Source organism: Pezoporus occidentalis, unplaced genomic scaffold (assembly GCF_034315485.1).
Source record: "Pezoporus occidentalis ecotype Australia unplaced genomic scaffold, CSIRO_AGI_Poc_V1 ctg18, whole genome shotgun sequence".
Lineage (NCBI taxonomy): Eukaryota > Metazoa > Chordata > Aves > Psittaciformes > Psittacidae > Pezoporus > Pezoporus occidentalis.
In genome coordinates this window covers 9,234,366-9,250,415 of record NW_026913640.1, presented here as the reverse complement: position 1 = coordinate 9,250,415, position 16,050 = coordinate 9,234,366, and the positions used below count along the sequence as shown (strand labels likewise).

Below are 16,050 nucleotides of genomic sequence, written 5' to 3'. Positions count from 1 at the left end.
CATATTACAAAGGAGAAATAAGAAGGCATTTCTGTATGCCTCCACACAAAAGCTTATGTGAGAAAACTTGATTATTGAACTGACAGGTTGTTGAAATATTTACTCTGACAAATAAAAACACACATTCTCTGTAAGAAATCTAATCAATATATAGAAAATAGCATAACATTTTACATGCTTAATATTGATTTAGTGAGAAAAACCTCTTTCAATCAATTAATTTACGACAATCCTCACACAAAGGCAGTAAAAGACATGGCAGCAGAGGGAGAAGCACAGCATGTAATATTCTTATTTTTCTAAGCTGGGCTAATGCATGATCTAAAAAGATAAGATTCTACATTTCAAACATGATTAGAAAGTACCAGAATATGAATCTACAGGCACCTTGTCCAAAGTCATATATGGACTGGTTGTGGAGAGGACCTGCTCCTCCCAAATTCCCATGGGACCAATGCCAATTTGCTGCTTTAAGCAGGAGCTCAGTGCTGTGCAGGAATTTACTCAGCAGCTCAGAGGACACAGGATAATTGTTCCCTTTAGGAAAAACTTGTACCTGTTTGCTGATCATATGAAGTTTAATTACACAAGTTCTGTTTGTACAGTGGCTGGATACCTGCAGCTGAGCTGACACCAGCACAGTGCAGAGCTCTACCTAAAATATCTTAGATGTGCATGTGCCCCAAGCTGTAACACAAAAGTATTACAAATTTTACAAAGAGTATCACAAGGAATAATTCTGAAGTTAAGTCGGATTCAATTACATCATTAATTCTGTTCTGGTGACCTGCTGTCTTGACTCTGCATCTGCTATTAAAAAGTCAGTAACAAATCAACAGCAATTCAGGTTTTTCCTCTAGGAATCAGCAATGGTATGAGAAGGCTGCATAACACCAGGAAGGCTGAGAAGGAGTTAGTTACTTCCAAGTGTAGTCTGCAGTGGCACAGCCCACGGCCAAGCAGCCAGAAACTCCCCCAAGGGCACACACAGGAGAGGAGGGGGGCAGAAGAATGCAAGCTTGCAATGGCAAGGACCTGCAGGAAGAAGAGACCTTCCCCAAAGCCTGAGCTGCCCCTGCAGAACTGCTTCACCATTCCACAGAATGAAGAGGAAAGACCCGTCACATCAGGAGAATTGCTAGAGCCAAGTAGGGCAGCCCATTCTGCTTCCCACATTACAACCAGCGCAGCTGAGGGAAGGTGATGGGTGACAGTAGCAGGTGACTGTCTTCTGAGAGGTACGGAAGCACCCATTTGCTGACCTGACACACTCTGTGCAGAGGTGTGCTGCTTACTAAGAGCTCATATAAGGGATGTCACCAAGAGAGTACCAAACCTCGTATAGTGACTATTATCCACCACTGCTGTTTCACATGGGCACCAGTAATATAGCCAGGAGTCGTCTGAGGAGTATCAAGACTTACAGAGCCCTGGGAGCATTGACAAAGGACTCTGGAGTGTGGTTTTTGCACCAGTCCTCCCAGTCAAAGGGAAGGGGTTGGAAAGGGCCAGTCAAATCTGTCAAATCAAAGGTTAAGGCACTGGTGCCACAGCCAGGGCTTTAGCTACTTAGACCACGGAACTCAGTTTGAGAAACCTGGTCTAATAGGGGCTGATGGGGTCAGAGAAGGGGAAGAGCACCTTTGGTCATAGGCCTGCATCCACAGGTCCTGAGTGAACAGGTAGATGAAGTAGCTAAAGCACTATGTGTCATATTTGAGAAGTCACGGCAGTTCAGTGAAGTCCCCACTGACTGGGAAAGGGGAAACATAGCCCCTATTTTTTTAAAGGGAGAAAAAGGAAGACCCAGGGAACTATAGGGCAATTAGTCTCACTTTGAGAATTCTATGATTCTATGATCATATTTTAGTGTGAGATAGCTTAAAAAATGTTGATTTTTAAGTAGCATTCATTAGTGACAGCTCTGATGCTTTAATTGCTGGCAGAGCAGCTGTAGAGAGAACATCCCAATTAGTTCTTTAAAATATATGAATTAATATCACTCAAAATACTATTTTTACCATTTCTAGCTAAGACTTATCTTCCCCCCACCCTCTCCCCCCCCCCCCCCCCCCCCCCCGCCCTTCACATGCAGAAGCACAATTTGTTCTCTTCCTTCTTCAAATATTGCAGATCATACACCATATTAAATCAAATGCTGGAAGAACCGCTATTACTCCCTGGGACCAGATTTTGGAGTGGTTACACCAGCAGTGCTCTCCTATGCAAACAGTCCCATTGAGACCCAAACAAACCTACAGTAATGTGCAGCTCAGCCTGGGGTTGTAACATTGCGTCTGCTTAGCACACTAACCAGGGAGGGAGGGATTCATCCCTCCTGACTTTAGTCTTCTACAGTTTAGGAGCTAAGGTATTGGATTATGCCCATTGAATAGCCAGTGGACAGAGTGAGAGACCGCCAGAAGCATGACTCTCCTCACCCACCACTGACAGTCTTTCAGGGTCAAGCGAGTTCACTGCAGGAAGGTGCTGGTTTTCCCCCAGTGACTGTAAGAGGAGCCTACAAGCTTAGGTATGTTACAAATATTTAACATTTTAAAGCTTAAATTAGGTGAGTTGAATCCCACCCTAAACAAAACACAGTAACGATGCTATTACTAGTAGTGCTGGTGGAACAGCAAGATTTCCCCTAAATATCTTGTGTTCACCACCCACCCATAGTGGAACATGTTTTGGGTAAAATATCCTGTGTGCTGTCACATCACATCAAGTGAGGGTGTTCAGCTGGGGGGGGTTACATTTACCATGTGTGATTCAAATGGACACAGTTCAGATTTCTACAGAAAACACAGATTTATTCTGGCTTTTCCCAGAAGCCTCTGAAATAATTGCTTAAGCGAAAAGACACATTGCAAAAGCCCAGGATTCACATCAAGATTACCCATCCTGTGAAACCACAAACACAGTGCCTAACAGAATGAAGCTGCATCAGGAATTTTTATTATTATTTCCCCATAACCCGTAACAACAAGCGAAAGCACCCTCTAAAATTGCCTTAAACCACAAATGCTGCATGAAGCTGGCATGCTAGACACAGCTTGTAAATCTGATTTAATTGTGAATGGTACAGTGAATAATCAGAGCTCAGCAGCAAGCCTGATTACACACGAACTGCTCAGCATCACTTCTCTTCCCCTCCTGGCACGGCACATCCTAGAGGCAGACACTGCAGTGTCACGTGCAGTCTCTGGTTTTATATAGCTGCCCATCACTGGTGTGTATCAAAGCAGCTCCTAGGTAAGCATTAAGACCTCTAACATCTCTGTGACACAAACACTGGACTGAAGATGACCCGTCTCAAACACAACAGGCTGTTGAAGGCAGCACAATGGAGAGTCAAGCACCAGTGAGTCTTTTCTGTGACACTGCACTCCCAACGCAGGGAAGATGATACAATGGAAGCAATATATTCAAAATATCTGATACTTCTTTAAAATGTAGCATTCTGGAATTCCTCTATGGCTATGGGGTTTTCAATGGTGGCCTAAAATCTACTGATCTAATAAAAAACTTCCTTATAATTAAGAGAAGATTTGCTACTAAAAACATATTATGGAAATCCATGTTATGCTCCACCAAGAAAAAGGGCTGCTCTGTAAGAGCAGTGAATGAGCTGCCATACTCACTTAGACTTGGCAACAACCAGAAGGTCTGTGAAAAGGAAAAGGTGTCGTTCCTGGGTTTGCAGACCTGTCTTCAGCTGCACATGGCCGTCCAGGATGAACGATCTGTTGTGGCACATGAAAGACTGCACAAGGGGACACGCCTCCGGGCTGATGGGGGAGAAGCAGCCTTCCCTGCAAAAGGAAATAAAGGGAATAAAGAAAGCAAATCAGCTGATTGCCTGTGAGTGAGAACAAGGCAGTAATTTCTCATACCCACTGCTAAAAAGCAATTTATTTGACCACATTTCAGTGAAAGGTAAGAGGGGACAACTACAACAATTCAGCAGTCTGATTCTGACACAAAATCAGTTAGGGACTGTCCTCACTGATTCTTTTACAGCCTGAGCACATGGATAGCATTTCATAAAGGACAATAATTGAAATATAGCTTCTCTGTTTCGTCCATATGTATTTGTCTCCCTTTGTATTGCTGTCTTAGAAAAAATACTGCACCTCTGTAGGCTCTTCATAAAAAGAGAGAAGATACATGCATGATGAATGGGTAACTGCACACCCACCTTGGTCAGAAGAGGACTTGTATTCAAGTCTTGTCTTCCTTCCTGGAAAACACTGATCTTTTCTAAGGAGGTATCAAGTACATTGTGTTGTTACCTACTAATCCAAGGTTACTACTGGTGGTGGAGACATGATTCCCTCAACTCCTAATCTAAGTGTTACATAAAGTAGTTGAATAGTTATTGAAGCAGAGTTTAGAATTTCTCTAGCACGATGGTCAGTTCACTCACTCAGACAGGAGGATATCCCTGATTTCTGAACCTTGCCCTAACAAATTTCTATTTATACAGAGCCGAACTGAATCAATGTGAGGGTCTGAGGGGAGGACATCTAGGACTCTCTAGAAGCTGGTTGCAGGTCAAGCTCTCACTTGGAAAGCCAGAAATATGGCTTCAAATTCTCCCAGACAGGTGAAAAAACTGAACCTAGGTCTCCCACAGCCTGGTATACCTGAAATAATGGATTTCTGGATTAAAACCAGGACCCATCTGCATCTTTACTCACAATTTTTAAATGCAACTTTTCAAGTATTTGCTTTCCCTAGAGGTGCCTCCAAATGAGCTATTTGCTTTGGTTGAATGAATAAGTTCAAGTTTCAAGTTTTATTCACACGTATTTGCTTTTTTTTTTTTTAGTTAAAAGAAAAATTAAAAAATAAAAATGAAGCTAACACTTGGCAGGATCAGCTTGGCAGTTTCACAATTACAGTTTATTCCTGGTCCTGCTGGATGACAAACACCTAACGACTTTGCTGGGAGAAGAAATGGATCTTATACATTGAAAGCCACAAAACAAATGGGAGAGATATGAAAGAAAACAAGAGTGAGCAGAGAAAATTCAAAGAAGGGCATAAACTTTCCTGTATCTCTCTGAGAGCCTGGGGTATTCTTGATTCTCCTCTCCTTGATGCCTGGGGCTGGATTACCCAGGAAATTATTTAGGAAATCCTGACAGCTGGGAGAGAAAGGATAAGCTCTGAGATTGGCCTGCATTAGCAGGACGCACTTTCACTGACCTGTAAGGAGCTGGTGAGGATCTCCACCTCCATTGTGTTGCCCTGGATTTCCCTTTCTGGCTGACAGCTTAAGTTTTTGAAAGAATTCCTCAACTTAAATTGCCTTAAATTGTGTCTTTGTCTTGTATTCTACTACCTACCTAAGTTCTACTGCGCACCTAAGTTATTTGATCACCCCCAAGCAGAAGGGGTGTTCAGGAGTGTGGGGATTAAAGCAGAGAGAGGAGTTTTGGTCCAATATGGCAATGATACATGCTGTGTGGCCAGCAACAGGAGTCAGGAACAGCAAGTATCTCTCATACTCTGCCAGTTCATGGGTCTGGGACACCAGTTCACCACTTCATCAGTGACTGATAGGCTACTGGGACTCAAATCAACTTCCTATCAGCATTTGGCACAGAAACTTAAGCACAAATCAGGAACAATGATGGGTCCACCTACACGAAAGCCATGCATGGCCTTTACTTCAAAGGTTAAGTCAGGGAAATACTTATACTTGAACCCTGTAACAACAATACTTAGAAAAAACCCTTTCATGTTACACCGCTGCTGTAACAAAATCAGCAGAAACTTTCATAAAATCATACTGAAGTGCCTGCCCCTACTGACATTCCTTTAGTGTCAGCCTCTTATGTCTTCATATATGCAGCTCTATTTGATTATTCTTATTCATACGTTTTCTACATCCTGATTTGTAAGCCCACAAACCTCCCAAATTAAACTAAGGAAAACCTATCTCACATAGGTAAGCGAATTAAGATGCATTTATGCCAGCAGGGTCAAGAAAACTTAACTTGGTTTTAGAACAAGAAAATGCAGTAACATGAATCAGTTATTTTAATGAAATCTGCCTTTTGACCAAGTGCCTTTCAAGCATATCTGTCATTGGAACTCTAATAAGCACTCTAATAGAGTTTACCTGATAAGCCTTATAAAAAACATGAAAATATTTTCTTCCTTTGAAACAAAGTGGAAAAAATCAAAGCCACTAATTCACCCTTCATCTCCTAAAGCCCCAGGATGAAGGAACATGCAGGAAATTCACCAGCAGTGACAAAACATGCCTTTTGGAAAGCATGCTTCTGATCCTCTCAATTAATGTTTCATTGTTACAAGACATGAATGAAACTCAAGTTTTGTTACATTGAAGAAAATGCAGATCAGCGATGCGCTGAGGCACAGGGATTTATATAAGACAGGTATTTTTGGGGTTGAATTTTTAATGGCCCAGTGATTTTTCTGGCCATTAAATGGGTCTAATTTTGAAAAAGTGCTAAGCACTCGAATGCTTACTTGCTGAAAATTCCTTTTTAATAGAATTATGGGAAACTAAGTACTTCAGTCAATGTGAGTTCTGATATAATCTAAAAAGTAAAAATCAGTGAAATAGGGCCTTCTCTGTGTTTCCCTAAAAGTCATTCTATGCTAAACACATGTAAAAACCCCACAGAGTAATATCTTTCCAGTTTGGCAAGTAAAAACAGCCATCATCCAGGTTTGCCTAGAAGGAAATGTGAACTGATTCCCAAAAGATAAGGATACCCTGCAGAGTCAGCAAACAGCCAAGTTCCACTTCAGGTAGAAGCAAGGCTAATACTGATGTTTAGAAGGTATTGCCATTGTAATGCTCTAGTCTCCCATTGGCATTTCTTCCTAAGAGTACTATATTGGGGACCTGAAATTTCCATGTGTGGTTTTAATCAAGGAATAAATTCTGTAATTTGAAGATATCTACAGCGGTATTCTTGAGTTACTCAGAAAAATACTAGAATCACTGTACTGGCTGACATTTGTAGAAAGATAATTGCAGATTTTTCTTCTGGCACTTCCAGAACCTAAAATTTTATAGCTATTATTTTTCAAATTAATCAAAATAGGCATTTTGTGACTATTCAAGACACAACAATTTAAAAGAACTCTTCAATTCTGTAGGTGTAATATATGAAGTCGAAATCCAAAGTAGTGAGCCAAACACTGAAAAATACATCCCCGCTGCATTTAGTATGAAAGCAAACACACCACTGCTCACTCACTTCATCAATCCTATATTTACCAGAAACCGCAAAAGCACAGAAAATTCTTCTGCTCCCCCCTGTAGAGGCTCCTTAGGGTTTCTCAGTAAAACCTGAATGGCGTGATGTTTATTCTTGGTGCAATGGAGACATCAGTTTTCTTCACTATTTGTAGTGAAAATAATGAAAGAAATTATACTTCCGAAGGGAGAGTTTAACAACCCACGTAAAGTGGTCACTAAATCCATGATCCAAATATCATTCATACCAATGTGAAGTTTCCCTTTGATTTCCATCGACGATGACTTCAGCCTACCTATGATTTAGATTAAGCTATAAAATGTCTCAGAGGAAGAATCCTTTCCAAGGTACCCAAGCTGGAATGAGCTATTGCCGGTATCTCAGCTATATGACATTCTTCTCAAAGACTGCACATGCTCCATCCTAAATCTCACTCCTTTGTTTCGATTATTGTTCTCTGCCAGAACTTCTCTCCACTGACGACATCTCTGCAGCTGCTGAAGTTTATTTCCTCTTTAGATGCAGCACCAATGTTTTCAACACGACTGTTACCTACTGAAATAAAATACCGCTTTGCTGTTTAACCTCTGAAGTCCTTCACAAGAGGTAGGTGAGAAATGCACCTTTTCATTATCAGAGCAATAAAATGGCAGCTATTCAAAAGGCTGAAATCTGAAACAGCCCAGCTACATGACAGGCTGCGCTTGGTCTGTCAAACACACAGAGGTAACACCTTTCCAAATTCCTCTCACAGAAAACAACTTAGCTTGTACTCATTTCATACACATGTACCATACACAAACATACTGCATGCTTGTGCCAGCGCTGAAGCCCAGGTGAGGACCAGGAGCTCCTTCCAGTTTCATGCCTACACATGTAGAGTGTGTAGCTTGCAGGATAAACCTAACCTTGTTTTGGCTGCAGGCTAGAGAGGTCACCAAGCAGAGTGCTGGCCAACTCCCCATGGTGTTCTCAGACAACAGACTTATTTTGTATACCTCAAGGGCCAGTTTTGGATGGCTCTTAGGAATCAGCAATACATCTTTTAGGAAAAATAAGGCAAATGAATTTTCAACTTCAGTGCCTCTCAGTAAAGCATTTATTTTACCATCACTGAGTCAAAGCACTGGACTAGAGGAACCCGCTGCGAGAAGCGGAAGCTATTTACATCCTTTGAAGGCTAGTGAAAATAGCAGTTATCTGCACAGTAAGAAATGTCTACAGCCCAACCCACGTTATGGATTTTTGCCAAAATGGATTTATCAGTCAGAGACAACATGTGATTTGTGACCAGCAGAGATACTTCCAAAAGCAAGTCTAGAAGCCAGGTCTTGATTTTCTTAATAGAGCTTATTTTGGAAAGCAGGTTACATATTTGCACTTTTTTTCTGTGCCTCCTACTCAGACCCTTAAGCTCCTAAAAATTCCTGTGAGAGGGAACTTCAGTAGCAGTTTAAGAGATGCTTGTTTCATATTTTTGCCAATGAGGCAGGCCGTGCTAACTGAAGCTTGGAAGTGAAGTTGGTTTACTACTGGATATCCTTTAACATGTACGACATATTACCCATATTGTGTAGCTAGAGGGTATTTTGCATTCAAGATAATTAACTTAATAAGGTATTGAGAACAATTCTTTAACCAACCAAAAGAAAAAGCTCCAATTTAGTGTGCAAGAGCTCCTTGTCTTCCCTGAGATAATATGGAAAAAAAAACCAAACCTGTAACGCAGCAATGAGTACTGATCTGCCTAGCAGGCATGTGTATAGTGCGTTCAAGTGCAATATTAATATTTCAGGGCTTCAACATATATCTAATTTCATAAGAAATGATATTTTGGACATGACTTGTACTGTATTCTTGTCAACTTGACAAAATCATGATAACAGAGCATCGCATTCTGTATGCAAAAACAGAAGAGTGAAAAACGAAGTGAAAGAAGAGCTTTTCTTGTACACTGGAACCAAATGCTCATGCTTAGGACTGAACACAAGACAGTCAAGATGCTGCCGTTCACATTCCTGATGAATTTAACCTCTATCATGCTGACAGCTCATTACAGCACATAGCTTGAAGAGTCACTCCCAATGCTAGAAAGGCTGGGGAGAGCAAGAAGGCTATAAATGCTTTACGTATAGCAGATCTACTTCCAAAATTTATCAACAAGGGACATCCTTATGACATAGCTTCTGGCTTGGCACAAACTCACAAACCTTTTATAGCAGAGTAAGGAGCTGAAAACAGGCATGTTAACAAACAGCTATGCCCAGTTCCCATGACTAGCCCAGCCTACCCTGTCCCCTTTACCTGCACGGCCACACAAAGACCCACTAGCTTCAGGGATAAGCACTCAAAGCTCTGGGTTTTTTTGCCATAAACAAGGCTCCATGCAGACAAGGCTCACCCACAGGTAAAAATCTGCAGCTCAGAGCCACACTTGGACAGGCAGATTACGTGTGTGTGTGTGTGTGTGTGTGTGTGTGTGTGTGTGTGTGTATATATGTATATATATATATATAAAATCCTCTGCATTTTCAAAGGTGCTAACTACTCCCTACTGTGACTGCCTTCCAGCCATGACCAGTGCCCTCATCAAGTCACCCACATGCTCAAGATCTTCCCACTTCAATTCCTCATGATTTGGAATATGCATTTCATTTAAGTTTATAGTGCACTTTAATAAATAATAGTTATTCTTGGAGGGTGAAAATAAGCACAGAAAGTATCAGCCTGGAGAGTGGGAGTCTTTTCCAGGAAGGTGGTAGGTAAGATATGGGCCAACACAAAGTTAGTATGCTGTTGTAATTTTACACTGACTATTTATAGAAGGGACTTGGATAGACAACCATAAAACTCTCTTAAACACATGGGCTGTCAAACCATTTCTGAAAATCTGCTGTCAACTTGATCCCTGCTGTGCTAAGGGAGCTTCTTTCTGAGGATGCTGGGCAGGTTTGCTTGCTGTTATCTATGCTAAATCTTATACAGTTGAAGCAGCACTTTGTGAAAACAGTGCAGCATTCCAGAAATAGCAAGTCTATTTTCTGCAGCACTCCATTAAAGTCCCATCGTCCATTACCATCATGCACAGTAGCTTTTGTACAATGAAACAAGTGAGATCTACTCAGTTTTTCAAAGAGCATTAGTTACCAAATATTAAAATGCCTGTTCCTACTTTATAAGTGTGCTTTACTGGTTGCAACTTCTTTTTTATGGGTAATATACATGAACAATCCAAGGCAGTCACCTCTTAACCCCTGCATTTTCCCTTATGGGCTCTGCCTGTGGATCTCACAGAAAGCCTCAGCCCTGGTGCACACCTCGTTCCCAGTTCACAGCCTCTAGCACGGGGCTGTCCTCACCTTACCCATGCATGTGGCTGGACCTCAGCAAGCTGTAGCAGAAAACACTGCACCCAAGATAAAGAAGTGAGTCCCAACAGTGTCACTGAGCCTTTGCATCAAAACAGACTGCAACCCCCGCTCCAGCACAGGCAGCGCAAGCACAAGCCTGGGTAGGAGGAAAGTGAATATTAATGGAGATTGGGAGCAAGTTTTGCTCAGATAAATAGATAAATCTACAGTTTAGGGCAAAAATCAGGGCCACCACTTATATTTAGGAAATCAGGTACCACTCCTCTGCTTCTGAAACTCAAGTTTCAGAATATCTAGAGAAAATGTTCCAACTTACATGTTTCTAGGATTTAAAGAATTGTTTTGTTAGTATCTGAAATAATCTTTGCACGATGTCAAAATCTTATTAAAAGTAATAAAAATTATTATGACGAATAATATGGTTTACACCAAATGTTCCAGGTGTTGAGGCGTGTTAACTCTATATATTTTTCTGTAGTCTTCCAAAAATCAGTAAACCATTAAGACTTGCAGTTAAATATCACGTAGCTGTAGGGTAAAATGCACCATTAAAAAAAAATCCTCACACATTTCAGTATGGAAGCTTGGCAACTTAACTGAAAACAAGATGTACTTAAGTAATTTCTACATAGCCAAAAGAACAATATTCTCTGCAGAGCAAATATGTACTACAGTGTGGTGGCTGGAGACAAGAAACATGCTTGTGGTTTGGTTTTCTTCCAAGGTTTTTTGTTTTATTTTAACAAGCAGCTGCAAGGTGTTTACTCTGAAAATTGAGCACAAGAGCAAAATTCTCTATGAATATAAATTAGCACCACACATTTTGGTCATGTTTTACCTATTGCCACCAGAAAAGAATTTAGTGCAAGTTATTTAAATCTTATTGAAAAGCTCTTGCAGCGTGGGTGTCCTCCAGTCGAGCTATACAGCTCTGCCAGCAATCAGCAAGCTCAAGCGGGTTTGGTCCAAATCCCCCTGCGCAGACATTTGGATGAGGACATATTCACCTGTGGAAGTCAGTAAAACCTTTTTTGGCCTTTGGAAGAATTGATCCTCTATTCCACACTGCAGTTCCCACTCATTTTCACTGACTGACATAGCAGTACCACCTTGAGTTACTCTCCCATTCCAGTTGCACCAGGGAAATGCCATTCCAAGCATTATCTAGCTTAAGAAAGATTTCATTGCTCAGATGGAAAAAAGTGACCTTTGGAAATAAATAAATAAATAGATAGATGGATAGATAGATAGATAGATAGATAGATAAAAGGGAAAAACGTAGGATTAACAGAGGGCAAAGAAAAGGCCAGAACTTAACACCCCAGCACTGCAGTTCTTCAATATGGCTGTCTGGGCTTTTTAGAGCTTCTTGTGGCCTACAAGAAGTCTGGAGGCACAAGATACCTTTGCCACTTCCACCTCAGCTCCATCCTACCCATTCCAAGAAGGCATACAGAGAAGCTTTCTGGCATCTGTTTCACCCATGTCTCCCTATGAGGATCCAGTATTATTTTATTAGCCTGAAGGGATAAGGTTTCTGTCCCACTTAAATTTTTTTGGGAAGCAGCAATCACAGTTGGGTCATTTAATCCTGCTTAATCACAACTGGGACATTTAAAAGCCTAGCTCACCTCCATTTATTTTGTGCTACCTCATGGACAAAACTAACTTTTCCTTCAAAATGGGATTTCAAATGTTTTCTTACAAACTGCATTAGAATCATGGGATCATAGAATAGTTGGAGAGGACCTTAAGATCATTGAGTTCTAACTCCCCTGCCATGGGGAGGGTCACCTCATACTAAACCATCTCACCCAAGGCTCTGTCCAACCTGGCCAGGGATGGAGCATTCACAGCTTCCCTGGGCAACCCATTCCAGTGCCTCACCAGCCTCACAGGAAAGAACTTCTTCCTTATATCCAATCTAAACTTCCCCTGTTTAAATTTTAACGCGTTACCCCTTGTCCTGTCACTACAGTCTCTAATGAAGAGTCCCTCCCCAGCATCCCTATAGGCCCCCTTCAGATACTGGAAGGCTGCTATGAGGTCTCCACGCAGCCTTCTCTTCTCCAGGCTGAACAGCCCCAACTTCCTCAGCCTGTCTTCATACAGGAGGTGCTCCAGTCCCCTGATCATCCTCGTGGCCCTTCTCTGGACTTGTTCCAACAGTTCCATGTCCTTTTTATGTTGAGGACACCAGAACTGCACACAATACTCCCAAGTGAATATTACAAGCGTTCAGCGCAAGTCATGTAGTAGCTGGGAACTCTGGGCTACCAAAAATAGCTGGGACATGCTGCAGACCGCTGGAGAAACTCGCCATTTCAAGCTGAGGCACATATAAGGTGAAAAGATCAGTGTGAGCATCTTTAGAAATCCCTTCTGCACCATCACGTATGGTTGTAAGTGAGCCTATGTGTATCTGCCTACCTTATCATCTGGAGCTACCTGTTACACAGGCTGTAGATCGGCAAGAATAAGGCACTTGTGTGACCATTTCCTTTAAAAGGGAAACAGCATTTTCTAGGTGATTGCCTAGCTTTATTGCCTGTCAGTCACCTCACCTATTTATCAGGTAATACCAGAGGCAGCTGCTCATGGTCTCTGAAAGTCTCACTGTTCAACAGTCATTCCCCTTTAGCCTCTGATTTTCCCATTCTTCAAGAAATAATTCAGCTAGGCTCTTACCCTCCTTGGTTTGTCCCACCTGGGTAGAGTCTGCAGTTAGGCAACAATGAGTTTTAAGAAAAACAAATGCATTCAGAAGAGTGCAAGACTTCAAATATGTGGCTAGGTAGGGCTAACCTGGAATCCATTACCTGCTGTTCCCTCATTGTCCTTTTTCAGAAAACTTGATGATTACAACCAAATCAATCACATACAAAGTGACCTATAAAAAGCTGCAAGTACTGCCTTTAAAAGGTAAGTCCCTTCACCAAGCTTTATCCTCCTGCAAGCTGCAGCTCTCATTGAAGCTGCTGCTGTCCAGCCTTTCCTGTGTCCCCACAGCTGTGGGATACTGTAGGGTGAACTCCACAAAGCTTCACTGCAGACATGAAGGAAGGATCTGCTCAGCCTTGTATTGTCTTAAGTTTTTAAGGACCACTTCCCTGCAATAGGTGTGCCACGTGGAAGACAGGATTGTCACTTCACTACACCTGTCCTAACTGCAACAGGAACAAATCTGGCTTTGGCTTGCCTCAAGGGCTTTAAGTCATATTTTGATACTACTAGTAGAGCACAGGAATTATCCTATTACAGAGAAGAGATTACTTGATCTGCCTGCCTCTGCCAGCTATTGCAAGTGCAACGACCCAGATTCCTATGGATAGCCAGCAGACAAATTAGTTGCAGCCACATGCACCTGTTTGCTCTCCTATAACTAACTCCCTTGTATTCAACAAGTTCTTTGAATAGCTACACAGGCAGGTTAGTCAGAGGTTTCTATTCCACCTGTGATCTGAGCTGGGGGAAAAAGCTATTAGAGGATTCCCCACATCCCTGCACCTCATGGTAATTACTTTACGTAAGGGAGAAGCAGGCACAGGCCAGTTAACTGTGAAGAACTGCAGCCTGGAGGAGGGAGAAACATGACAGCCTTTCACATGATGTTTTTCCCTGTGTTTATTTAAGTCTTTAATATACCAGAAGAGCTTGCCCATGTCTGACTAGTGATCTCCTTGTAGAAATGGATGTCACACTTGGCACACCACCCACTAGGAAACCTGTCCTCCTCTTGGACAGCAAAGCTGAGGGGAAACAGCAAACTTGAGGGAAATGAGCATGAGGCTGCTTTGCCTGAACAACCAAGTATGTTGCCAGAGATGCTCTGATAAAATGAGATGCCTTGCAATATAGATACGGTTTTACTACCAGACCATGGAGTTGGAAGAGAGGGAATGAAGGTGGATTAAAACCCAGCAGCCCTGCTTATTCATTCTGGTGAAGGCCTTAATCATGCTTTTCTGCATTTTCTAAATAATCCTGCCATGAAGACCTAGCATGCACCTAGATGTACTTAGATACCTGCTCTCACTGATTGCAGCCAGTATTCAGTGCACAGGGTCCCTATAAGTACAAGTGGATCCAAAATAGCACACTCACCTCAGTACTTAGAACAACTTTAAGCTAGGGGAATGGACAGGCTGAACTTCGATGTGTTGTCAGTGGGTGATATGCAAAAACAATTCTGGGAAAAGATGTAGGCCTTTCCCCTCCCAGGTAAGTGCTTTTACCATTCACCTACAGAGCCAAGCTCTCTCCTGTGAACATAAGGGTTTTGGTCCCAGAACACTCCATGTCCTTCTGCACAATGGCCCAGCTTCAGCAGCAAAATGAAAAGGGAAAGCCCCCTCACTTCAAACTCTCCACTCACTCCATATACCCTCTGCTGTACTAATTACATCCCTCTTCTGGGAACAGAAGATTAATTGCCTCAGGAGGCAAAGAGATGAACCTGGGTGATTAATTTCCCCTGAAAACACACCGATTTTGCGGCCAGCAGTTTTGCAAAGCACTGTGGTGGTCTGCAGAGACCTGGCTAAGGAGCAGGCCAGAAACACCTGCCATAGCTTATACTGAGCTTGTTAGATGGCACAAATGGTGGATGCAGCCTCTCCCTGCCAAAATCCCTGATGAGCTGTTCTTTCCCACTTCAGCCCTGATACTGCATGGTTGGAAACCACTGACCTAAACAAGTATTAAAAAGATTCCAGAAAAGCAGCCTCAGCCAGAGGTTTAAAGGACAGCAGTGTCTGCAACTGTTTTTGTGAGGGCCTGGCTCTTGCCCAGGAAGGTTAAACAGGGTAGGTGGACCAGTGGATGGAGCTTCTCGGGAAACTCTCACACAGCAGTGTTTAGTTCTTTGACACAGACCCATCCAATGCTGCCAACAGTCATACTGTACTCGGGTGTGCAAAACCACAACTCTAGGTGTTTGGCCAGCTCTCTGGGCAGTAGGAGACTGCCTAAAGAACAGAAGCACTTGGGAGGTCAAGCCACTGAGATGATGTTTCTTAAGTTATGGCTTTAGATTCAGGTACCAGAATTATTCACGTCTTGCCCTTGAGGCTTATTATCCTTTATTGGATCTAGCTCCTGGTACTAGAACACTGAAAACACAGGCACAGAAAGAGAGACAGACTGTTACTCCCTTAATGTGATTAGAAACTCCTCACCAGTAGTTTTGTGCACCACAAGGAAGCAACTGGACCAGAGGAAGTAATGCAGCATCAGCCAGGAGGAGAGCTCAATGTGTATTGAATCCTGGCCCTTGCAGAGGTGAGAGCACCCGAGGCTGCACATCAGCCAGCACATCGTTAGAGGATTTCTGCTTGTTTACACAAGATAAAGGATCGCAAAGCAGTCTGATTGAGCTGGTCTGTGATTTCCTCAGCTATGCCGCTGCCCAAACTGCTTGGCCAGACTGT

The 16,050-nt window shown here is 42.4% G+C and overlaps 1 protein-coding gene across 2 annotated transcripts in view; it reads right to left on the bottom strand.

Moving 5' to 3' along the window:
• Positions 1-16,050, bottom strand: part of ARHGAP20 (Rho GTPase activating protein 20) — a 64,829-nt gene that overhangs the window by 32,417 nt on the left and 16,362 nt on the right. Inside the window, exons 1-2 of one of the 2 annotated variants that reach the window (XM_062615272.1) lie at positions 14,726-15,166; positions 3,648-3,818 (exon numbers count right to left, since the gene is read on the bottom strand). In XM_062615272.1, the coding sequence (XP_062471256.1) occupies positions 3,648-3,763 (116 nt within the window). In that variant the 5' untranslated portion in view covers positions 3,764-3,818; positions 14,726-15,166. Of the gene's footprint in view, positions 1-3,647; positions 3,819-14,725; positions 15,167-16,050 lie in introns of those variants that run through there. The other variant, XM_062615271.1, reaches the window with a different exon arrangement.